Here is a 25,962-nt window from a genome sequence, read left to right on the forward strand (position 1 = left end):
CCCACGTGAGAGCCAAACCCCTTCCAAGCCATCAGCTTAAAAATAACATGTTGGGTTTTGGAAAAAATGTAATTCTGGGGGGTTTGTGTAGCCTCTATTTTTGACCCTTTAAGGTTGCACTGGTGTTGAGTTTTCAGAGGACTTCTCTGCAACCCAGAAACTTCTCTGCAATCAGCTCCAGAAGCGGAGGCCTTAAGAACATCAGTCAGGGTGAGACTCAGCCCTGTAAGACTTGGCAATGCTGCCAATGTATGTGGCAGCCCGAAAGGCCTCTGAAACCCAAGAGGCCCATCTGAGCAGAACTACAGACAGACAAAAAGCATCTCCACTCCCACAGTGACAAGTGCCTTAGAGATACCAAAAGGCACTTACAACAGCAAGTCAACAGATTGACTGCCTCAAATTCAAACTGATGAGTCTCTATTTCATTACTGATTTCACTCTTATGGGTAATCCCCAGGGTAAAAATTTCTCCCTGTTTCATGCCAAACCGCTACCAACAGGTTTTAGGGAGGTTCTGCATAGCCTGGGGATTTTTCTTCAAGTGTTTTAAAGCCTACATGAGGAAAAACATGGTGACTAAAACTGAAAGCCTGGGCATTCTGCACCATATGTTACTGCTTTGCCATAGAAAACTTCAGGGTTTTAGGGTTAGCAACTGGGAAATGATGACCTCCTGCCCATGAAGTTGCAGGTATTTAGCACACTCCCACTACTGCACCATTAGTTCTTTGATTTTGTAGGCAGAAGGAACAGAGGTGGGCTTTTTTCTTAAATCTGTTTCTCTAAAAAATGGTCTTTTAAAACCTCTCAGCAGAAATGGACTTAGTGGATGCACAGAGATCACAGAAGGACTTCTTCCCTAGTCCCAAAGTGCAGTTTCCCTGCTTTAAGCAGTCAGCTCTTACATTGTTGAGTTGAAAAGCAAAGCTTCTGAATGTGACCTGATGTGACACTAATATTCTTGAGTCTACCAGCATACCGGCAGAAAAAGATCAAAGCTCTGTGAACTGCTCCTGTTGAGCTATATGGACAACATATATGATAAGAGCATCAAATTACTGCATTGCTGATAATATTAATGGAACAACTCCCTCCCCGGGTGTAAGGGCAGAGCCAGTGGTTATGGGTGAGCCTGAATGAAGCTGTACTTCTTTTCCCCAACCTCTAACCTTATAATATCTTCTCTATATAAATAGCTGACAAAAATACAGAGGCTCTTGAATCTTCCTCTACTTAAGCACTGAAATCCAGGGAAAAGATTATATTACATTTTACCTTACGATGAACTAATTCCTTCTCAGCATGTCCATTCCAACGCCAGGCTTGTGAACTATGCCATGACAGTTAGAAAAACTGGCAGTAAGCATAACTTACTGCTAAGGAAGTTACTCATCTAAAAAAACAGCAAGGAGAGGGTTATAAATGCCAAAATATTGTAACGCAAGTTCTACTAAGATATCTATGTAAGTAAAAAGTGAATAAAGGGTGGTAAAACTGAAGGCACTTCCCTTATTCTGGGTGACAAGATTATTTGGGATTAACTTCTGTATTGGATGGATGACTCTGAGTACACTGTGGGTAAGAAGGAAATAATACACATTTTTGTGGCTACAAACACTAAACCAAAAAACTAAACTGTCTGGCTTTATATTGCTAAAACACAGAGTTGTGGAAACACTGCTAAAGTTTTGTTGGTACAGACCATGGTACTAATCTTGTCTCTTTCTCAGTTTCTTTATCTCGTGCTTTATCTTCCCTTTACTTTCTACTTTTTCCCCTTTTTCCTTTTCTCCCCCTCCTTCTCTCCCGCTCAGCGTTCAGTTTCTTTCTGTCTCAGGTAGAGCATGGTCAGTTAGCAAGGAAATCCTGATGCAATTGTGATGCTTTCCTGTCACCCTTCATTACTCACTAAGGCTATAAAAGCATAGTGAATGATACCATTATTACTAAATAATTTCTGCACAGATTAGATTTCAATAGCCTAATCTTCCCCTTTTGTTTCATTTTTAAAAAAACACTTCCTTTTTTCGGTACAGCACACGGAGGGCACAAGAACAGCTACAGCTGATCTCTGGACATCCTCTTTTTTTTTTTTTGCACTGCTCAGGCTGCGGCGGTGGCACCCCATGAGGCCACCTCGGCGGCGTAGGGTGCTCGTGGGGTACACCAGTGGGGCGGCCCACCCTGCCACATCCCATCGGCACTGTCCCCTCTGGTGGGACGCTGGCCATTGAGGTGGGCGGCTGCTTCCTGAAGGTCCTTGAGAAGATGGACTGCATCCCTCTGCCTCCCTGTACCCACGGGGGAGTGAGAACCACAGCTTGGCTGCCAGCAATGTGCTGCTGCACTCAACAGGAGGGCGGTGATGTCCCCACTGCGGGATGTAGACAGAGATGGGGTTACCACGTTTCCCAGGGGTATTCCACAAATAACCCAGACCTAAATAACCCAGACCTTAGGGGGAGCTGTGGGTGGACAGGATTTGGAAACTCAGTCCTAGGCTTGAAAAAGCAGGTCCTAACATCTCCTCTCCATTTGCCCCGTTAGCTGTAGCCACACTAACATCGGCGAGATAAAAGAAGAGAGACTTACATACTGCGTCTACTGCTTCCCCCTTGGCACTCTCCTGCCGCTTCCATACTCATTCCCATCTGTGCAAAGTGCATGTAAAACAACTTAACCCCTTGCCAGCCAGACATTGAATCGCGGTATTTGAATCGTTCTCGGTTCCTGGGCCTCCTTAGGTACATAAAAGCCACGTCTGTGCTTCAGGAGGCGGCTGAATCGCAGCCTTTGTGTGCTGGGCACAGGGGAAACGGAGCCGGGCTGTGGGCATGTGCCAGCCCCCGCCGGGTAAGAGCTGGCATTGTCTGCCTAACGAAGCGTCGACATTTCTACCAAGCACACTGAGTAAATTTTCAATCAGGCTGTACGTAGTAAAATAAACGAGTCCAAATTTCCTAAAAGCAGGAAAGTCTACAATCAAAACACACAACAGAAAGACCTGGATTTCCTAGCGTGGGCAAAGAGCAGAGAGGGCAAAACTTTCAGGGCGTCCTTGAATGCGAGATTTAGAGGACCCTCAGCGGCAGCACCCAGCGCCTAAGGAAAGGCATCACGAGGAAAGGGGGTGCGAAGGATGCTCCGTGCTGCAGGACATCACCCAGGGGTGCTCGAGGGGGACCTGCCGGGCAGGCGGACAGTTTTGAACATAGCGGCTCTATGCAAAATAGTCTTCACTGTGTCTTGTTTCCACTGGGCATACGTATCTCCCTGTCACAGAGTAGTGAGCGGCACCGAGCGTACACGACACGGCAAAACAGAAGCGGAGGAGCTTTACGAGGCACCAGTAATTCCAGTGTACATCTTCCAAAGAATGGAAGAAAATAACTGGCAGTCTGCTATGTGAAAAGGTCTTTCAGCAAAGTTTTTCCAGCTACAGTGAGATACATCTAGCTACATATTTACAGTTAAGACACCAGGGAGATAATCTATGTACATATACTTCCAAAGTATGTTTGGACAAGAACTGGAATTTTCCTCTGCAAGTAGCATAACAACTAAATATTTAAATGGTTGGAAGGCCAAACAATTGCAAACAAGTCAGTAACAACCTTATTTCTCTCAGTTCCTGGTATCACCCAAAAGGACAGCTGTAAAACAGGCCCTGAGTAAGCCCAAAATTATTCCTTAAAACTGAACGTACTACTACTACTACTAATGATAATAATAATAATAATAATAAGCGGCTATATGGAGTGGAAATATGTATACCTCCCTTGGAAAAGCTACAAAAAGACAAGGCCAGCGCTTTGGAGAGCTCACCATTTTTTCATGTACCAATCACCAAACACTTCTCTGATAAACTGTTATGCAAACTGATGCTTGACGGAGTTTGGACTAATTAAATAGTCTTATGTCAGAGGCAGACTCACAGAAGAGCCTTATATGGGTACCCAACATCTCAGCAAACGCACCGAGTTCTGCCTGCTCAACTGATGCTGTGTCCTGCAGACAATTCGTGATTGCTGGCGCCTTAGCAAGCCCACCCTTCGCGAGTAATGACCGACCGGGCTGACTACGAACAGCCAGCGATGTTTGGTGGCGAAAGGCTGCTGTCGTCCCCGGTGCGGGAGGGCGACGGGTGCAGGGGGCATAGGGAAGGACATCGCGTGAAGGAAGAAGCGAAGCACTACAGATGTCCCGCCGGGACAACGCCGCAGTGTTCCCGCTACATGCCGGCAAAGAGGAACACAAGCGCGAGCGCAAACGGGGTTTGTGTGCATTCAATGAAATTGTTTTTGTACACAAAGAGGATTTCAGCTGCTGTGAGGCAGATGGAAGGCGCTTTTGGCTGCGCTGAAATGTCTGGTACTGCCTGCGTTCGGAAGCGTGCGTGGGGCAAGAACAAAATACACTACTGTGCAATGTAAGTCGTCTGGTAAAAAATTAATTCAGCACAGAGCTATCCCAACTACAGAAAAACAAGGAGGAGTGGATGGCTTACCCTGCCGCTCTGCTCCCTCCTTTCTCCTAGAAGAAAGAGAGCTGCTCACACTGTTGGTCATGAACCTGGGCAGCTCAAAGGAAGGCGAGGGGACAGCAAGTGTCAGAGGGCAGCAACAACCACGGGAAACTTCTTCTTCAGAGCAGAGGAGAGTGAAGAGGGAGCAGGTACAAACGGGGAGCCTTTACCTTCGGCAGGGCACCGCTCACCTCCTTTAGTCGCCGGCAGCAGCTCCGTTCTCTGGGCTGCGGGGAGGCGTGGGCACCTCCAGCCAGCGACTATGGCTCACGCTCCCTCTGCTCTCCTCTACCCCAGGAGCTTAGCGGCTTCTGCGTGGCTTTCAGGGTGGCACGGAAACAGGTGAACCAAAAGGGAGTCCCGCTTTCAGAAAGTTTGAGAAACTCTTTACTAGACCAGCTACTTCATCCTACTAGGGTGATTGCATCACTTAAATATCTGGTTTGCTAAACTCTTTAATTGGGCAAGTGTTTTTCTATTGAAATTTGCAGGTCTCCGTAGATCATTTACCTTCCAGTACCCCACGCCTGTTAAAAATCTTTCTCCCAGCACTGTTTTGTATGGTGCTAATGTCAATCCACATCAAAGTCCACAGGAATTCTACACATGTGAATCCAAGTTTAAGCAAGGAAAAAAAAAAAAGGGCTCAGATTTTTATTACGTGAATTTTATTGGAACATTCCCTTCATGTCCCTACATACAGAAGAGCGTCTGGATTCAGTTACAGCTGCATTTACTCCCACACATCTGCTCCCTTATTGTTATAGTTACCTTTTCTTGGGCGATTTAAGAAACTACCCCCCCAAAAAAAAGCCCTTCACCTTTAGGTCCATGACGACGAAGATCAAAAAGCCTTCGGCATTCCTGCACTGTGACATGAATTATGCTTTGAAGCTGTTTAAAAATTGCTTCTAATTCGAATGCTGCCGTTTGACAGCTGGGTTTCTAACACCGGCGTGCAGCAGGGCTGGTGCCCTTCCTCTCCATGTCAGTGTACAGCTTTTGTATATAACGCACAACCTGTCTGTGAGTGGTGTTTCACTGGAAGGGACATAAGGCAAGGTATAGGGAATCTCCCTAGCAACAAATGTAGAAACAGAAAAATAAACTTTGGATGTGCCGGCTTCAATTGATTACACAAGCTGCTGGGCTGGCTGCATGATGGAAAGCAGTAGGAGGACAGCCCTGAACGGGGCTGAGTTTGCCGACGGAGGATGTCAGCGGGATTAAAGGTACCTAGAACATTGAAACATTGTGCCAAAAATCTTATTTTAATAGAGTAATACAGTATGAGGCGAGATACTTCCCTACTTCCCAATCACACCTATGTGCAGAGCCTCCGTGAGGCTGTCAAGACCAGATCTTATTGTGGTCTCACTGCAAAGACGAATCCCGCTCTGGCTGAAGGCAGGAGCAAAGTTCTGGTTTATTTCAGTGCTAACGAGGGTGGGCACTAAATGCATATGTTGATGAAACTTAATGTGGGAAGGCAGACGAGGATGCCAGGGCCATCAGGGATGAAGCACTGCAGCAGCACAGCTAAACATACACCCTGGCAGGGGGGGCTTGGGCAAAGCGGGGAGAAAGGAGGAACCACTGAGCTCCGGCAGCGACTACAACCGACATGGCTGTTACTGACATGAACAAAAAAACACAGTCCATTTTGGATTGCTCTCATTAGCTGGTTAAGGCTAGCTAGTGCGTATTTGGGGTTGGAGCTTGAACTGATTCAAAGACAGACACCGGCTGCATTTTCTATGCAGGAAAACACGAGCTAGGTCCCAGAAGCAGTCATTTTCCAGGGAGAGCGTTTAAAATGATTTGGTTTTAAGAATGGGTGGACATGATTTAGAAGAACCAAACTGGCATATCAAGAAACATGTGTAGGGCAGGGATAAAGGTTAAGACAAGGGGAGGCATAGCTTATCTGAACTATCTCCTAATAACCCCACTAGTGAGCTAACATTACTGGGACCTGAAATGATGTGGGCAGACAGGGGTGCAGGCTGCAAGGCTGCCTTTGCCCTGGCCAATGTGCTGACTGCCCTGGGAAGATGCCAGCTAGTCTTGACGGCAATGTGCACGTTATCCTCCCAACCATACAGCAGCAGTCCTGTCTGTGACCTGTAAGTAAGGAGAAACAGTGTTTTCTTCAGCTTGTAAATTAATTTAATTCCTGGAGTGCACTTACAGGGTGCCTGAGGCTTACGAAGGCAAAATGGAGCTAGAGACAGCACATTAGTCTCTGGAGAGACATACCAACTGTTTCACATCCTGATGGGGGGTAGGGTGGAAAACAGTTGTATATGGTCTGCACCATCCACTTGAAATGAGAATATTTTCCCCTTACTTTCCCATACTATTTAAAAATCATATACGTGAATAAATATAGGAAAATAGCAACTTCACAGAGATGCATTAAGTCCAGATCCTGCGGTATACCTCTGAGGTGCAATGCTGAAATAGAAACAGCAGCCTTCTCCTCCTACAGAGCATTACCAAGAAATAATGATTCTCTCTGATGAAGAAACAGATTAAAAGGGAAATTAAACTGCAGATTTAATTTCAATAGTGGTGCATCCAACTCAGCTCATAAATAAGCCAATCTCACCATCTCAATTAGGCATCAATAGAGAATTAATGTTGGCCTTAGGAAAATTTTAAGCCTTGAGAAAAGGAAAGGGTAGATGAGTGTTCCCCTTTCAAACATAAATCTATAATCAACCCTCTCAAAACCAAAGATGGCTAGGGGCTGATGGTAGGCAAATGTAATTTTATAAATATATAAAGGGTTTTCATCTCACTGAAGAGGCAGGGTTGGCCCCAAAGCTGAGATTCAAATGCTCCTAAACTTTGTGGAGGTCTAAAAATAGACCGGTTATATCCAGACGTTGTGACTAGCCCATATATTTTTAATAAGCTATATCAAGAGCCTGCATTCAGATACCTTACCATACTGAGACACCTCAGATGCAAAGCTCTTCTCTAGATCCCAAGCCTCCGTTTCCATATGAAATCCCCTTCCAAAAGCTTACAGTAAATGCCAGGGTTTTCTGTTTCAGTGTCCTCATTTCTCCCTCCCAAAGAGCAGTGGTTTGCACAGTACTGAGTCAGAATATCATGTCTCCAGCTCAGCTTGAATCACTCAGGTAAGGCACAATGCAGCTGATCGCTTAGAGCACATAATTATAGCATCCCTGAGCTGCTCAGAGGATGCTAGCACTGACAAAGTGGGAAAGGCTAAAAGCATCACATTAAAATGTCATAAAACATTCATTTTGCATGATTAGAGAAACTGGTAATTAGCATTTTTCTTTTAGTGCTTGACTTTTTATTCCAGCTGCTCTAATCCAGCTTCTTTCTACAGCAATTATTGCCAGGAAAGCTGAATTTGGCATTCTTTTCATGTCCACTTTAAAACCTGCTCTGTAATCTGTCAGCTAGGCAGGGCTCATATGCAGTATTTGAAGATAAGTGAGGGGTTTTTTTCCCCATAGTCAAATTATGTTCATAGTAAGCTTCAGTTGCTAAACACTGAATTGTAGGAATCCATCCATATTCTATTAAACAAATCATATAAATATGTTTCATCTCTGTTAGTCTAGATTTATCTTGCCAAGGCTGTAGCTTTCTGTAAAAGGGCTGACCCCAGGAGTGCATATGTCAAGCTGAATTAAGGAAAAGCAAAAAAAAAAAAAAAAAGTAGAGCCGTATCTAAACTTCCTAAGAATAATAGGATGTTGATTAAATTGTTAGAAAGTTAAACAAACAAGTGATTTTTTTTTTAACTGTCCTCTGAATGCCTCAGACTTTCACTTGCCCTAGCTGTCTCTGGAGGTAAGGAGGAGAAATAGCCCATTGCTAGAGGGCACGCAGATTTCAGGAGGCAGTGCTCTGCCAAAGCTTTCTGAGTGACAGTGGGTAAGTCACTGAAGCCTGGGGCATTTTGACATCTCATTTCCATCAAACTAATTGAGTTGTTGTAGGAGTAAATAGAGAACAGAGCTTTGCAGTGGAAGGGCAAGCTAACGTCTGCTTCAATGGGTAAGGCAAGCAGCTGCGTTGCTCTAGCGAAGAGCCGTGCACGGGTGGTGGGCTGGCCTCTTGGAAAGCAAACACCAGCACCATCCTGTTAGGAGCACGGCTAGCAAACCTGGGTCAGGAAGCACGGAGAAACAAGCCGTTGCAGGGCTCTGGCCAGGCACCATTGCTGCTAGCGGTATCAAGAGAAAAAGACAAAAGCTAGCAGGTATGCCCAAATCTGGTGGCTGCGTCTGACCGTGAGAGGGTCATACGCTACTTGGTGCAGACTCGGGTAACATTGCCACGTCTGTGCCACAGGTGGGGAACCACTGATGCAAGGGGTGGAGAGGGTATGCTTTGGAGGCTAAAGTGGTCATCCATCCCTCCCCTGCCTCTGAAGGGTTTTCACCTGGGTATCACTTTTGTCTGGCTTTAGGAGAGCTATCCTGGCTCATGTTCTGCAAGCAGTTTGCCACCTTTCACTTCCCTCAGGAGACACCTGCAAACCCTGAAAGCTCTTGACCTATGAGAGAAAGATTTCCTTGGCACTTAAGCTAAATTTTTGCTTTTTCAGTGGCATTCTGCCCCTGCCGAGCTCTTGCCGTCAGTCCTCATCACACCAGCCCTGCTTACCAAGAGTCAGTCGCCCCGGCCACCCATGAGCTGAACTGCCTCCACACTGCTGGAAAGCCATGCAGCCACGTTAGCGTGGCACCTTACTCCAGCCACTGTCTCCAGCTTCCCAGCAAGCGCATTACCTTGGGGACAGCCTCATGCTCACCCATGTATATAGATTTTGGACTGGAACTGGCTTAACCTTCAAGCTGTCCTTGGTGGGTAAGCGGGGCGAGCACAGGATTGTCTGCATCCCCCCACTGTGACCCACAGCCACTTAGAAAAACCAGAGGCATCTTTCCTCATACATGTCTTTTTAGCACTCCCCTACTAACCTGCTTTTGTTCTTTCCTGAACCCCTGCAGAGCTATCAATCTCTTTCTGACACAAAGTGTCAATTTTTCGCATTATAGCAAAGCCGTACAGAAATGCAATAGCATTTCTTGGCTCATTAGTAATTTCAGAGACGTAACCCCATTTTTCCTCCATTGTATGATTCACGAGTTGGTTTGTCATCTCCTATTAAATATCATAGGTAGATATTGACTAGCTAAACAGAGATATTCTTATTTCCCTAAAACGATGCTTTAGATATTTCAAGTTCCAGTCACCTTTCTGGTGCCACATAAATTCCTAATTAAAAAAGTAACTAATAAATGCTCTTCTTCAATATGTTAATAAGAAACCTCAGTATCTCTGCACATTGCCATAGAGCTCTTTAATATTAGAGAAACTTAGAAAGGTGCTTGTATTAGTTTTATCTGCTTCCAAAAGGATCTCACCAGCATTTGAGGAAGAAAAACATGAAAATCAATACCAAGAAACATAAACACAAACAAGGAAGATATTAAATTAAGCCACATTTGAAAAGTTCCTACTCCAGTGAGTACATGATGTGCAGCCAAAAACCTATTTTTATACTACAGAAAGTATTTAACTGAGCACATCTGCAATAAGCTTCTGTGGGAACATATACCGTGGATCTTGTTCACACAACGTACACAGGTGGATTCACGTTTAGACAGTGGACTCTGCAGCATTGCGAGCCACCCATGCCTTCTGCCCACCTTCCCTGTTACACACAGCTTTGGAGAATTGGTTCAGCCTGACTTGCCAGCATTTTCAAGATCTCTACACGTACGGCTGTACATACATTCCTACTGCCTCTCTGGTTTTGGTGAAAGGGACCGTGATTTCCAGCACATCGGTTTCCCCCCACTATTTCCCTGCAGCCCGCAGGGTAAAGCATCTCTCTTTGCCAAACTGAATCTCAAGCCTGGTGAAGGTACCTGAGGAAAGCGCCTGCCTTGCTCTCCTTCGCCACCCCCTCTCCTTTTGGGAGCCCCTGGCCCTCCCATACGTGAGCCGGCAGACCGGATTGATACGAAGGGCCCTTGTGTTGCAAACAGCTTCCCGGCAGCTGAAATTATTCTAGCAGAGCCGATCGCAACGCAATGCCTGGGGGAAACAGCAATTCCTGACAGATACCATCTCCTGTCTTCAGATACGACGTCAGCAGTGCTCTTCATTTATCTTAGCAAGTGATAAGACAAAGTGGCAAGGTAATGTTGGACCCCACAGGAGAAACCTGAAGAGCAAAACTTTCACGGCTGAGCAAAATCAGTCCTTTTTAGTCGCTCTTCTCTTTAGCTCGCAGAAATGGCGAGCTCTGTAAATGTTTTCAATAGGCTTCAATTCCTTTTTGTGCAATTATAAATATTTTAACATATGACATCAGTACAATATGTTTTCATTGTGTTTAGTTCTCTTTAATTAGGATGGGGCCCGAGTTCTCCTTGCTGCCTTTGGTACTTGGACTTGGCAACCAAATTTGTTTTGTCTCAACTTACTGTTCTTTCTTCCAGTGCAGAAGGAGCAACACGCACTTCTTTTTTATTTATTGTTCTTGATAATTGGCTTCGTTTTCAGTCAGAACTGATCTGATCATCATGGAAAAAGAAATAAAACACATAAAAAAACCATTAAGGGATATTTATCTCCAAGTTAGAAGGGTAGTGAAAATAACCAGAAGGATGAGATAAGTGGTATTTCTAATCTAAAGGATAAAATCCCCACTTAAACATCTACAGACGATGATACAGCTTTCAAACGCAAGTATTTATGTCCTGTTATTTCTGGATTTTGCACTTAATACGGTGGTTAATTTATAGCAAGCCAAGGCATAATTTACCGAATTGCAATAAGCCAGGAGCCCAATCCTGATACGAAAGGAGTCAATGACACACCACCCATTCCCCCTCCATCACACGGGCCATAGCTGCACGCTGGGTCACACCTGGACAATGTCACCAGCCACAGCCCTGGGTACTGACCGGAGCAGGGCCACCCAGGTACCCACCACCCCCTTCCCCTCGGGTGAGGACCAGAAGAGGGTCCCGTCCCACCCAGCTGCTCCAAAAAGCCCTCAACGCCCTCCCAGCGCCAAGTCCCGCCACCCCGCAGCCGTGCTGAAACTTTGGGATTATTCACCCCGTGGCTGGAGCCCTTGTGCACCGCTTAGTAATGTGAGAAGTGCCAGCGAAGGGTAATTTCCATAGCGTGTTTAATGTTTCCTGGTAATTGCTTAGGTGACAAGCGGGCCCAGAGGCGGGGCAGAGGGGGCTGCTTCGCTGGGGCTCAGGTGAATGACGCGTGGCGGGTGGGAAATTTCAGTTTGGGTATGTCCGACTACCAGAAGCAGTCTGCAACTTTTGCTTGCTTATTTGCGATCATCGAAATTGCACTGCTACACCACATTATTAGTCAAGGCAGACACTAAAATGACCAAACCGCTAGAAGATGGAAACAAGATAGTTAGAGCAAAAGATTAAAAATTAGCAAAGTACATGGAGTAAGAATGCAACTCCCTTTGTAAGCCAATATGGCAAGGACAACTGGTTTTTTTTGCCCTAAGCAAGCTAATAAGGAATGTTAAGCAGGGCTCCATTTGCTCGAGAGAGAGGCTTTTTAAGTAGATTTAAATGTATTAACTAACATACCAAGATGCTTTATGAGAAATCCTGGCAATAGAATTACAGAGGTTGACAGCACATTTGAAGTGAAAAATTAAATCGTAACTGGTGTGCCCCGTCTAATCCCATTCATTTTAATCAGTACAAGAGCAAAACTTGTCGTAGAAAGAACAAGAACTAAATGAACAAGATGCTTGGGGACTTTCCGGTTCTTTCCTTGATGTCTCCTAGGGGCATCATCCTGTGATTCAGCCAACTGGCCAAAGATTGCCACGTAGCTGGGTCTGATTCTCTGCTCCCTGCCTGACTCTGGGCACATCAACTCATGGCCAGATCCAGAAAAGGCAATTGCAGGCATTTAAGCAGGACACAGGCTCCATGGGTCTCTGTAAGACCCACAGTGAGAACCAGGGAGCCCAGCTCGGCACCACGTAGCCCTGGAGCCAGGGGAACTTGCTGGGTCACCACAACTTTACTTGTCGAAGCTGCCCAACCCAAGCAGGTAGGACCTATTACCTACGGAGCCAAACCAGTAGAGCATGCCTAACCCATGCACAGGACCAGCTTCTCCCATGTAATACAGCTGCTTTCTTTTCTCTAAACATGTAGCAGTAGCCGTCTCCAGGCCAGCAGTTAACACTTACCTAGGGAGTGGCTCCCTCAGTCTGAAGGCTTTCAAGGTTTCTACCACCAAGGAAAGCAGCCCAGCCATCTGAATGGGGGCTGTCCTCCTCAGTGGGGAAAAAGCCCAGGCGTGGAAAAGAAGGAGATGGCACGTTACAACCTCACATGAACACCGAGAGCTAAATTCATTACCCCGTACAAAGTGCCTGGGAAATCAAAGCTTACAGCGTGTCCTCCTGGAGAAAGAATGACAGCACTGCGGACGTAACAAAAATATGTGCCATGGGTCTGTCTGAATTCAAATAATATTTTATGTCTTTTATAATACAGCATTAAAAGCACGAATACGGCATGTGAAAGTACTGAAGTAGTAACATGAAAGAGATGGATATTTATGTTTAAAAATCTCCAACTGTTAATGCAACTTACATCTTTTTTCTTTAAGGACAAAAATTTGCATACAAAAGAGAAAATGTTTGGAGGATAAAAATAAGGAGGAGGAGCAACACGATCCTCAGTTCAGATCTTCCTTGAAGTTCTGAAAGAAACCGGGAAGGAAAGCAAAGGCAAAGCTTCCAACGATACCGTAAGTTACTCAGTAAAAGTCTTTAGGAGCACATGTCTTTGAAGTACCATGGGGAAGGCTCAATCCTATTACAGCCCTCCTGAGGAAGTGTTAATCTTCTAGACAAAGAAACCAAGGCTCACTTTTTATGAACTCACATGTATTTTTGATTGCTTCTGGCTTGGTTTATCTGTTTCTTTAAGGCTCATCAAACCCAATTTTTTTCTGAACCACTAAACCTACAGTTCAAGTCAAAGGCAAATGGAAGCTGCTACAAAACATCAGGCCACTTTCTTTTAGGAAGGGTACATTCACAGGCCTATATTTAACTGTTATTGATTAAATGCTGGCATCATGGAAATCAATAAAATAGCCCACTGCCAAAAATGGCACTAGGATTTTATTCTTGCTTTAGAAATTGCTGGTTATGGTAAAAAAAAAAGAGAAAAAACATGTTTTGCAGGTTGAATAAAAAAGGATGCAAGAAAAAGGCAGAGTGCTAGGAGATAAGCTATATTGATAAAATGTAATCTTTTTACATTGGAATTAAAAAGGATTCAAGGTTTGTATTTCTGGTGCGTTAGACTACATTTATCATAAATAAGCCTAAGTTAGTATAACGTCGTGGCACAGTCTGTTGGGAAACATTTACAAATCAGCTCCTTTATTAGGATTACTGTTATTACCTTAAGGGAGGGCACTCAAATCCAAACTCTGGGCTTTTTTTTATCTTCCAGAGACAGATGAACAGCTTTTGGTTGGGGATTTTTTTTTTTAAGTATAAAAACCAATTACTGGTCTTGACTGAAGCTGAATTCAATTCCTTTTTTGATGTTCTACAGTGCACTTCTGAGCAGCTTTTGCAAGCTGACTAGCGTACAGCATTTGCAGTCCCTCCAACAAAACAGAAAATATATTTGTAAGCTTATTACTACTAGAATAACAGCATGGACACGACTCACACAGTTTGTTCTTGCAGTGATGATGAAGAAAATTCCCAGTATGAGCAAGGGGAAAATCACAGCGATCGATTTCTGATTTATTTAATCAGTTGGGGCTTTCTTAAGTTTAGGTGTGGAGTCATCACATCAGATGTTTTTTGTCACCTCCACCTTCTTGCAGAAAGGCTGGCAGGTCCCAAAGGCAAGTGTCCAAGAGGGCAGCACGTGTCTTATGCAAACCCGTACCCCGCTCAGGAGGCCTTCAAATTGCGTTTACAGGATTTAAAGACATGTTGCATTTCTTTTTCCTTTGCAAGGATCAGGGATGTATGATTTGCCATGTTCACCCTTGCTCTTGTTGACCACGGGATTGGCTGCCTGTGGTTTGCCTGCTGTTTCCCCCGGGGCCCAGCCTTGCTCCTGGGCCATGCATCATCCTGCTTGCCATCGAACAAGAAATGCTGCGTGCAGCCAACCCATGGAGAAGGAGAAAGATTTGCGACCTACACGCGGGCTCCACCTGGTATCCAAGACCAGGATCAAGGCTTAAAACGCAGCAAATGCATTTGTTGTGGCGCTAACGCTGTTCTGCTTGCGCACCACAAGCTGCTCGAGTCGGATATTAAGTGGGGGAAAAAATGCACCGTGGAATTTAGTTATTACATCAATTTGATTTTGTTAAACAGCAAAGAGGAATAAAAAAGATATACGAGAGCAGCTTCAGACATAAACAAGGAACGTATCCCATTTTGGACAGCCTCACGCGCCGTGTATGGCACAACATGTAGTTTTCTTCTTTTTGTTTGTTGTTTTCAGTTTAGGTTTTATCCAATTATATATCTATTGTGTGACAGGCCTGGCATGAGAGATCTCATTTACAGGAAATATTTCTGAGATCACAGGCCCTGCAGGCTAAATGCAAACACTGGAGCAGATGGTAACTGATCCAGTAGAGCTGTACCTAGGGGTGCTGGAAGGGGGAAAAGACTTGGAAAGTCAGGCCGCTAACAAAATAACCTCACATTATTAAAAACTACAACCAAATCAGCCCGGTGAACAGCGAGAGATGCCATTAGGGATGCCTCTGACCACTGCCATTGACTTGTTCATGGCAAGGGACCGGAGGCAGGAGGGAGGACGGGCAAAAGAAGGTGCTTGGTTATAAAATGACTTTCTACCTGCCCGAGAGGAGGGCAAAGGGGGTGTTTTGCCCATCGAATAATCACCGCTGGATAGCAGCAAAACTCTTAGAGGAGAAACACGAGAGCTGAATGTCAACCCACCCTTTAACACAGTCGTTCCCAGGCTCTCCGTTTGGCACAGCCGGAGGATGTTGAGACTAGCCCTGCAAGACGAGCTCCCTCCCCTTCCTAACAATACGGCGTCTGTGCCCCAGCCCGGGCCCACTGATGCTCCTATTCAAGCGGGTGCCCTCTAATCTGCAACGCATCTTGTGTTTACAGCAGCCCGGGCTGAGGCCAGGTCAGCGCTGCCCAGTATAACTGCGGCAGCTTAATCGCACAGGCGAGCTCAGGCGGTGCAAACGCCTTTTATCCTGGGGGAGGGTGGGGATTAAGGAAGGAAGCTTGCATCAATACACTCTCTAGCACTTTCTTGCAGCAAAAAACACCCTTTTGATGATAAAACTGCATTTATGCCAGGGTTATAAAAGTGCTGTGACGAGAAATCACGGCCCTAATGAACCATACTGTAGCAGGAAAAGAATTCAACCACAGACCTGCAAAAGCAGGTAACTCTGCCTCCCTGTATATTTAAGTAGCATCTATCACAGTGAATTTCCCACCTCGATACTATGACAGCATCTCAGTATAATGACGGTAACTTCGGGTTTAAACACACGAGGGGAAGCTCAGGGAGACCGGATGATAGAAGTGAGATTCCAGACCAGTAAACGGGAACAGCTGACCAAAGCCCTTGAGAAACACTGACTCATTCACGATCAGTATTTTAAAGGCTGGTAAAAGTTACATCACTTCATAAGGCAGAGTGCAAAATAGCAGCTTAAGTTACTTTACCTACTTTATTTGCTGGAGAGGGACTAATTATGTCCACTTACCGATGTTAATTGTACTGTCTCGCCTTTACTACGTAAGGTTTCATTAAGCTAGACGTGGTCCCTCAACCATGCCTATGTAATTTTCGACACTTCTGCTCTTGTCCTACCCCCTTTGGGCTCTGTGGCTGCTTCTTGCTCATTTGAAGACTTACCCTGCCATCCCTTAGCCTTCTGCGCTCTTTCACAGACCAAACAAGCAGCGTTTGCTCTGATTTTCCCTGTGGGCAATGCTCCCCAGGCCACAGGGGAGTCCTCTGGACTCCCTCTCAGGCTGGTCGACTGCTTTTTTGTTTGAAGCAGGGCACAGCATCCAGCTGAGACTTCACTGGCGCCGAGTCTCTGTATAAAGGTTTCTTCACACATCTTGCGTCTCACTCCCCTCATATGACTTTTTCACCCTCTGGAATGCAAAAATAAGCCTTGATTTACATGAGCAGCCCAGTTTTACCAGGATCCTCTAAAATAAACGCCCCTGCTGCTGCAGAACCCTGTTTAAATCAAGAGGCCTTCACATGGGTGAAGATGTCTTACAGAAAGATCGGGATGTAACTCTGTCACAATTATTATGATTTGGTAACATTTAGCAGCTGTGGTTTTTTGCTGTAGACATCACTTTTATAGATGAAACTGTTCCTTTAATTTTTTTTGCAAGAATGTTTCGCTATTTTTTTTGTCATTGTTGTTTCCTGGACTCCTAAATATAGCCAAGTGGAATAACTAGCACCTCTGTAAACTGTTGGTTAAATGCCACGCTGAGTTTCATTTTGTACTCTGGAAGGCCATTTAAAACACATCAGACCTGTAGAGCTCAAAATTTAGGAAATAATTTACATTCTGGGATTGACTTCTAACAATTTCCTCAGGCTTTTCTGCCTTTAATACATGTTAATGCTATTCCCACCAAATAAAAGCGTGGCCTGAAAAATACCAGGTGTCAAAATAAATGGCACTTCAAAGTTTAAAAAACACAATTGAGAAACGAAAAACTGGAAAGGTTGCTCTGCTGCCACGAGATATTTTGTCACCGGGATGTTAAACAGCAAGTGGATCACTTTGGGCTTCACGGGAAATTTCAGGCAAAGCCAGAGAGGCAAACTCACTGGTAGCAAATGAAGCCGCTGCTGCACTTAACACTGCGGAGCTGAGTTCATTAATGTCATTATTTTGTATAAAGGCACACTATTTCAAAACTAAAAACATGGAATTGCATGTCACATTTCTGCCTGAAGGGGAAGTCAGATGTCCATCCGTCTAATGTCTACACGCCTCAAGGTGTAAGATGGTGAATGGCATGGCCATTGGAGGCAAGGCATGAACCCCTCACTCCATCCTGAAAAAAAACCCCCACACATAACAGAAGGCTGAGGTATGGGGGTCCGTGTTGGAAAAGACAGTAAGTCCTCGGTGATCCAGAAGCCCGTGCTACATCCCTTGACTCTGAAGTCACTTGAAAGAATGGAAGCTCTGAAGTCCCTTTGAAAATAAGACTCCCTGACCCACAGAGAGTAAAACTTGCTTATTTATTCAATTTTCTGTCAACATTTCAAAGGAATTATCATCCCCATTTTGCAGCAACTAAGCCGTTTGCCTAAGGTCAAAGAGCAAATTAATGTTAAACTAGATTACAGAGTATCGTGGTTCCCATTCCTGTGGTCAACCAGCTAGCATCTGATTAGGTCACCCCAGTACATTTAATTTAAAAAGAATGTTGAATCTAACACTCTGCCTAAGAAGTGCTCGGGCCTTCGATAAAAAGTCATGTGAAAGTGAGAGAGAGAACAATAAACAAGAAGGAGTCCTAAGTCTCAGTAACTTGCAAACCCAAAGAGACAAAGAGCAATGCAAAGTACTGTACTGAAATATTGGCATTTGCTGCAAAAAAAGTCATATAAATACTCTTGGCTTTTTGGGCTCAAATGCAGCCTGCAGGGTCTGACCATTGCTGCGGCCCGGGGCCAGAGCGAGCAGCTTTGGGGAGGCTCAGCCGCTGCTCTCCGATAGCCCCCGCAGTCCTCGGCATCTGCAAAGGCATCACAGCCTGGCCAGAAGAAAGGTATAAGGAAAATCAGGTAGAATGAATACCACCCAAAATGACTTCTTGTATTCTTCAGCTTTAAAACGGAAGATGGGCTACAGGACCTGTCCGGACACATACACGAAGAGAGTCTCTTTCAGACGCACCAACTGGCCTGTGCTGGAAGGGAGACTGGAGAGGTTTTAAATCATGAACTGCATTCCTCTTCCAGGTGCTGATAAAATCCATAACACCAAAACAGTGCAGATTTTTGCTATTTTTTTTTGTATTTGCTGAAAGGGCTGGAGCTTCTCAGAAGAAGAGAAACACGCTTTTGCAAGACCCAGCTATTGCTTCTGTTACCATTGGCAAGCCAGCAAATAGCTGCCTGCCCAAACCAAACTGCAGCACCTCACATACGAGCACTTGTACCCCTGTACATTTAATATTCTCAAACCAACCCTGATCTCTGAATTTGTACTTTGAAGCAGTAGGAAACTTACAAAGATTTTGCTGAGAATATATATTCAACGTCACTTGTTGACAATTCCAAACATCAAATAGCCTCCTGTACCTGTTTGGTTATTTAAAAAAAGCTTGTTCAGTTTGCCTGCCAAGCTAAACGTTTCTGAAGTCACCATTCAGACAACCACTAAGTAACATAAACTGTGAAGACAGGTCTTCAGAAGCCCCAAACCAAGCCCTGCAGCACATCCACAGAGCCCACTGAAAGAACAGAGCTCAGCTTTATGTGGGATTACTGAAGAGCAGCTATTTCTGAATTCTTCCATGAGTTGCCACTCTTGCTCTGCAATAAGAGTGCTTTGTTCCTCTTTAGCCAAAACTAATGCTTCAGTACAGTAAAGACTGCTCAGGAGCAACGCTGCCTCTTTCCAAAAAAAGACTACTGATTCATGGACTTGTTCAGGAACAGCTGCTCCTCCATACCTGTTTCTGAATAACACGAGAGTAGAGAAATCCTGGGAAATCTGTGTCATCAAAACCATCAAGCTATGGACTAGTGAGATCTGTTAGTCACCTACATGCAGGTCACCGGGTACCAAATATGAACAGTGGAGGTTAACTAACTGTCCTGGATGAGCTGTATGAAAAGCTGTTAGGAAATCAAAAGAACAGTCACTACAAAACCTTAAAGATCAAAGAGTGGAGTCCGTGCTGGCAGAACCACCATGGGTTTCCCCAAGGGTTTCTGCGGAGCTCTACCCATGGTACTACCTTCCAGCTTGGATACAACCAAATCACTGGCGATTTTCATGGCCTATCACTCTGCGTACACGTGATCCCTCATGAACATGCCTTTTCACACACAGAATGGTATTCTCACATGGAAAATAAGCAATTTATTTTGCATACAAGTTCAGTCTTCACGTACGAAAGTTAACATGCAAACAAGTACATGAAAATTAGTCTTGTGTTTTCTAAATTTAATTCTAAAAGTACATTGCAGAAGGAATAGCAAGAAGACATACTGAACAGCTAAGTACAGTTCATACATTTTAAGATGATACTTTCTTTTCCTACTCTTGCCTCTCTGAAGATCTTTCTTAATTGAGCAGTTACCCACATACCCACTTGCCTTCAAAACATTCCACAAAGGTTTGTGAGTGTGTAATAAATGCACAAGACATGCCTCCTGTAGGTTGCATTAATAAGGGTAGGGTTGCATTTCAATCAAATGAATGATGATTGCGTACTTAAAGAAACTTTTCTTAATGGGCAGGCAGCAGTGAAAAAGAACGTATTCATGCATCTGTGCAATGTGGTCTCTGTACGTGAAAATCCAGTGAGGCTTCATAGTTGCATGAGGAGGATGTGGGATGCCTTTCCTCCTGTCCACTTCTCCTGGCTCATGCACCTCTAAAAGGTCCTACCATCGCAGCTCTACAGCTCTGTTGGTAATTTCACCAACCAGTTTTACCAAGCCTCTCCTCCAAACTCCCACACAGCAGAAGTATCCAGCTTGCACCCGCATCTTGTATGCTAGCATGGAAGAAAGCTTGAGAGCTACCGCTACACCCACAGCTGTTTTCCACGAATCTGAAGAACGCAATCAGCCTAATTGTTTCTTTGAAGATAGACCATCCTTTTCCTGTGGCCTAATTTAGACTCCACATTAAAAGCATACAAAGCTAAAAATGGAAAATCACTCATAATTGAACTTGTAAAATATAGAATCTATTTTTCATGAAACAATCTCAAATTCTACTTTTTTTTTTTTCTCGTACAGATGGTTTCCTACCTCAAATGGAAAACACTGTAGCGATGACCTATTCAGTTATGAGCTCCAGCACTTCTGACATGCAGCAAGTAGGACACAACCCGAGGTGAAAAAAGACGGCTTCAGATCTGACTCAAAGTGTACCAAGGTCAAGTGAGAGTCTGCTGGGACTGGGATCACGCCCGCAAGGACTGCAGACCTTCTGAGACAAAAGCAGTACATGACAGAAGAGCACAGAGGCAATAGCAGGAGGCCAATAAACATTGGCCTTTCGCTGAAAATAAGCAGCTGTTGGGTGTTATGATAAGCCGCTAAAATAATGCTGTTTACTGCCAGTGAGTAAGCAGTTTCAGAGCGTGCTTAGTAGAGGGAATGTTATACTAGCAACACGCACAATTTTGAAACATGAAACATCTCCAATTTAGCAGGAGAAACTGAAGTTGCGATATACTCAATAACCTGTTTGGCTCAGACCTCAGGGCCCAGGTTGCACCCAGCTGATGATACGACCTCCACACAAAGACCAGCATGCAAGGAGCTAGCAAATGCCCCCAAAAGAGAAGTCTTAATGGGTCCTCGCAAAACCCGGGAACTGTGCTATCCATTCTTCAGCACCATCTACTGGTACCGTACCTAGCATCAAACTATTTATTTGCCTGCAGGCCTCGGCCAGCTGTCACTTGGCCATTCCTCCAAGAAAACCATGGACCCCACCACGTCCAGGGTCCCTCTGTCACTAACGACAGCCTTTCCCACATGGCGGATACAACCCAATGACGCTTCTGGGACTCACCAAACTCCTTCCCATGCAGAGACGCCCAGAGCTTCGATTTGAACCAGATCATATGATACCAGGGGCCTGGGTTAAGACTGTTCCAGCTCAAGAAATGAGATGATGATGGCCAAGGTGTTCCTGACCATACCTGCAATATTGACCTCTAAATATCCTTGGATCTGCTGACCACGGAGCGCTGACAAGCACTATCTTTCTTCCTCTTCACGCCTCTATCACCTTTTGGGCTTCAGTCACACCTAAGTGGCATCATCACACTCAAGTGACTAGGACGATGGCGCTCCACTCATTCAAGAGCGGCTTCAGGAGGACAAGAGACAAAGCGCGAGGCACAGCAGCATCCCCAAGGATGGTACACATGCTAACCACACACAAACATACTAGCTTTGCATGGGGGAAGTGCAGACCACCCCAGCTGAGCCTCCCCGAAATGGAAAGGTGTTTGTGTCTCACCACACAAGCTCTGAGCAGCACTCACAAAACCAGCCCCCAGCAAATACTGGAAACACGGGTCGCAGCTGGTTAGGTCACAACCTTCTGGAAAGCAAAGTAGTTGAAGGAAATGTTCTCACTAATAGAAAGAGGCTTTCCAGGGCCACAAGGACAGTTCTGGAGAGCAGAGTCAGTACAATGCACAGGCTCCCATCTCTGCTTCAGCATCCTTATGCCCTGTTGTTTCACTGCTTTAGCTGACTGTTGGGAAAGTGTTGACAGGGATTTCAAAGGGAAGTTTTGAGTCTAAACACATTGTTGAATCCAGGCCCTTGGTAGTTGTTTTGTTGCACAAGAGAAAGGAGGGAAAACATGAAATAAAAAGCCCATTGCAAGCAGTTTCCCGGGGCACAGGCGCAACCACCCAAAGGGCTGAAGCCCAGCCGGTCCCGCGCCCTGCCCACCCACCGACTCGCTCGCACCATCCCTCCGCCAGCCTCCAAATGTCAAATTGCCAAATTGGTCAGCACCATTTCATTTGTTTAAATGGCAATTGCACAGGAGCTGATCGGCATCTCCGCTCTCCTGGAGCAAACGCCCTGCCGCACCCGGTCCTCCCCCTGCCAGCCCAGCACCCAGCTGGAAATAATGACCATTTCTCAGGGATGCTGCCAGGCTACTTAGTAGAGCGTGGCCGGAAGAGAAGATGCAAATCACTGCTGGCGAAAAAAAAATCGCAAGTAGGATTTTCAGCCTGTTTTGGGAAGACACAGTATATGTAGAGACCAAGAAAAAAAAATCATATTTCTTATCTTATTGCATAAGAAACCACCTTTGAAGATTCAGAACGAACAAAATTTACCCAAACGGAGGGTAAAGGAGGACCCAAATAGAGATGGTAACTACTGACATTCCACTTGAAGCCTAATTTTGAGGTCTGAACACGGAATTTAAATATACAATACATAATGTAGGCAGAAGTGAATTTCACCCTCTGATACCTGTGTTTTTTTCCTGTTTGGCTCAGTCATTTAAAGGAACAACTTTCCCCTTGAACTCTAATCATTTTTGAATGAATTATTAAAAAGCCTGACTTTACAAGCAGATTTCCTTTTATATACAACAGCACACAAATAAAAGAGGAAACTGATTAAACAGGGAACATGACAGTATTCACTTGACAGCATACTTTGTAAAAACCAAATTGGGCATGTGTGGTGCACGTGCGCACATCTGCGGGCGAGGAGGGGTGGTTTATTTCTTCAGTTTTCCTTCTCATTTAGAATAACTGTGTGCTGTTCTGGCACTTTTAACTTTAACATATCCAGCTAATTATGATTTTTTTTTAAGTTGGTAATGCCTCTTTAAAGAGATAAAATATTTTAGCTTGCATTTATATTTGTTCCTATAAATTTATTTTGAAGTAATGGAGCTTAAGTTGCATTCTTGAATGGCTTGCATTTCATCTCCAAAAAAATCCTAATAACTCTGGAATATATAACTTATTCCTTCTTGTTGCAAACAGACTCTAGATTAGATTCATAATAAAAAGTGAGGGATGCTGCCAGCTCTCTTTTGAAAAGTCATGGCAATAAGACGTCTACATTTTGCAACTTCATGTATTTATTCAAGACCAATAAAAGACTTCTTTTGAAGTAAATTGTAAGCGTGCAGTACCTTGAAGTGATTAAAAGGGAGCAAAATAGCTAAATATGCCTATTTTTTTTGTGAAAACAATCACGTTTATAACAGCAAGGATGTAGCATGAATGGGAACAGTTTTCCCATAACTCCACGCATTGAAGCAAAGCTTCTCTCAGGGTGGGTGGGCACATGGGACCAACCACAGTTTTCATGTTCAGCCACTGCATAGGCTGAGGCTTCTGTCAATGACAAGGGAGCCAGAGCCACCTGCCCCCCTGTACCCCTCATTGCGGTGTTTCTCAGCTGTGTTACCTTTGCACCAAAGACTTTGCCTTCAAAGAACAATTTAATCCAAAATGTAGCAGGCAGAGTTCCCTTAGCTCTGTGCTTCCTCTGCAACACATTTTTTTCAGATCCTTTCTGTCCATTTCTACAGAGAGCATCCACGTTCAGTAACTTACACATTTGTCCATATTAGATACTATTAGCTTCCCATACGAATCTCATTTAAAAAAAAAAAAAGATTAATGAGGAACATGAACATACTAGCCAGCGTGCTTTCAGAAAATTACAAATCGATGCAAGAACATGATGACAAGACGATTTTGAATGAAAATAACACCAGTATAATTCAAGCCTAGGAAATTATTCCTCTGATACTAAGGTCACAAAACACTAAGGCTGATTTTCTGGGTACAAATTGGACTATGAATCTCAGTCTACGTGGCTACCCACAATGATATCAATTATCTCTGTAAAACTCCCCAGCTCTTCGGAGGACCAGAGCAAGCCTGCTCAGCACCTAATGCCAGCTGAGGCTCACTGGGAGAAGCACCGCGATGCCGATGTCTTGTCCTGACCCTCAGCGCTGGGGTGAGTTCTGCCCACAGTGAGTAACCGGAGGGGACACGCTGCCAAGTGATGGACCCGATACCAAGCAGCCAGATCACGTACCCGCTTACTGGCTAACGGCACAGAGTAGATGGCACGTATCCTCTCCAGCATGTGAGCCTGCAACCTCGAGTGACGCTGACGTCCAAGGACTGTTTGCCAAGATACTGACTGCTGCACTGGGCCCTGGGGTCATACATCAAATGTTCACGTGCACTGACAGATGTTTATGTTGGTCATCCTGATTTAACTCCCATTACATCATTTACCAGGCTACTGATGTTATCATAAACGATTAAACAAGCTGGCAAAGGAGACTCAAATACAAATTTGATTCCCTCGTGGTATGAGGGCATTACACTCCAGACTGTGTCTTGCTCTTAAATCAAATTGAACAACTGTACAGATTCTTTAATTCATTTCAATTCTGTATGAAAAAGAGCCTTTTTTTTCTTTTTCTTTTTTTTTTTCAGAAGACTGATTTCATTCATCATTTGACCATCGCAGGATGAATGAAAGGTATTAAAAGGTAACGGGGGAGTCAGACACCAAATCACAAATTATTGGTATAAAACTAAAAACAGTTTCAAACTTTAATTAAGGAGCCATTCAGGCTGGGATTCATTTCAGCTACCTTAATTCCTGAACGTCTTCTGCATTATTTAGTGCTTCAAATCACTTCTGGTTTGTGTCCAGACTATTTTAACATACTGAAAATAACTGAAAGTTTTGAGGGAGCAAAATTAATAAGAAGAGGAAGTCCTCAATCTAGTGTGTACATAACATGCTTGCTGCCTGCCACTGAAATACAGACTTATTATCAAATACAAGGGGTTAAATTTAAACTCCATGACTGCCTCCCTGCTTGTTTGGTTGTCATTAAGCGTGGGGAGGGAATAGGAAACACTTCACACATCTTGTTTTCCGCTTCTAATATATTTTTGACTTTTCTAGTGCAGGCTTTGCTTGGATGTGTAATCACTGTGGAATGGCTACTATACTCCTGCTACACTGCATAATACTTTCCCTTCCTCCTTCTGTAGGATTCCTCATTAAAAAAGGCACTTTGTGTTTTTGGCCCTAAGGACAGAACATGATGTACTGTCTCTAGGAAAAAATAAAAAAAAAATCATTAAAACATTTTCCACTACTTAAAAAAAGCCAACACATGAAGTACTACTGTATTTCTTTTACACGCATGACCTCATATATAGATGTGTGCATCCACACACACACAAATGCATTCAATTTTCAATCTAGCTATTTATAGAGCTCTATAATTTTTCCTGGCTCAAGCTTTAGTAAGCCTTCCCTGATGGGGTTCAGTTCACACGGTTTCGCAGCCCTTCATTTTGCTTCGAGTTCATATCCATGGAACATCCCCTCCCCGTCCCCACCTCCTCCTAGAATCCCATTTAATGTTTTGCCGATTAAATTGGCTGGTTGCTTTACTGAACTCATAAAAAAACCAGTGGGTTTTTTCTTTCCCAAGGAGCCGCGTGTGTTTTGTCAGTTTTTCTTGCAACCTCCTAGGGGCAAAGCTCACGGATGCAGTTGTGTCTGTCTACCACCACCCTTTTTCTGCTGATGTAACATTCAACACAC

At 44.4% G+C, this 25,962-nt stretch overlaps 1 protein-coding gene across 3 annotated transcripts in view; it reads right to left on the minus strand.

Annotated features, from left to right (window-relative positions):
* BCL2 (BCL2 apoptosis regulator) overlaps positions 1-25,962 on the minus strand; it is a 96,881-nt gene that overhangs the window by 54,780 nt on the left and 16,139 nt on the right. The window contains exon 2 of one of the 3 annotated variants that reach the window (XM_072853164.1): positions 11,021-11,106. The exons of 1 other annotated variant lie outside the window; for it this stretch is intronic. In XM_072853164.1, the coding sequence (XP_072709265.1) occupies positions 11,092-11,106 (15 nt within the window). In that variant the 3' untranslated portion in view covers positions 11,021-11,091. Of the gene's footprint in view, positions 1-11,020; positions 11,107-20,666; positions 20,801-25,962 lie in introns of those variants that run through there. One more of the 3 variants, XM_072853163.1, reaches the window with a different exon arrangement.

The sequence above is a fragment of the Ciconia boyciana genome, chromosome 2 (genome assembly GCF_034638445.1).
Source record: "Ciconia boyciana chromosome 2, ASM3463844v1, whole genome shotgun sequence".
Lineage (NCBI taxonomy): Eukaryota > Metazoa > Chordata > Aves > Ciconiiformes > Ciconiidae > Ciconia > Ciconia boyciana.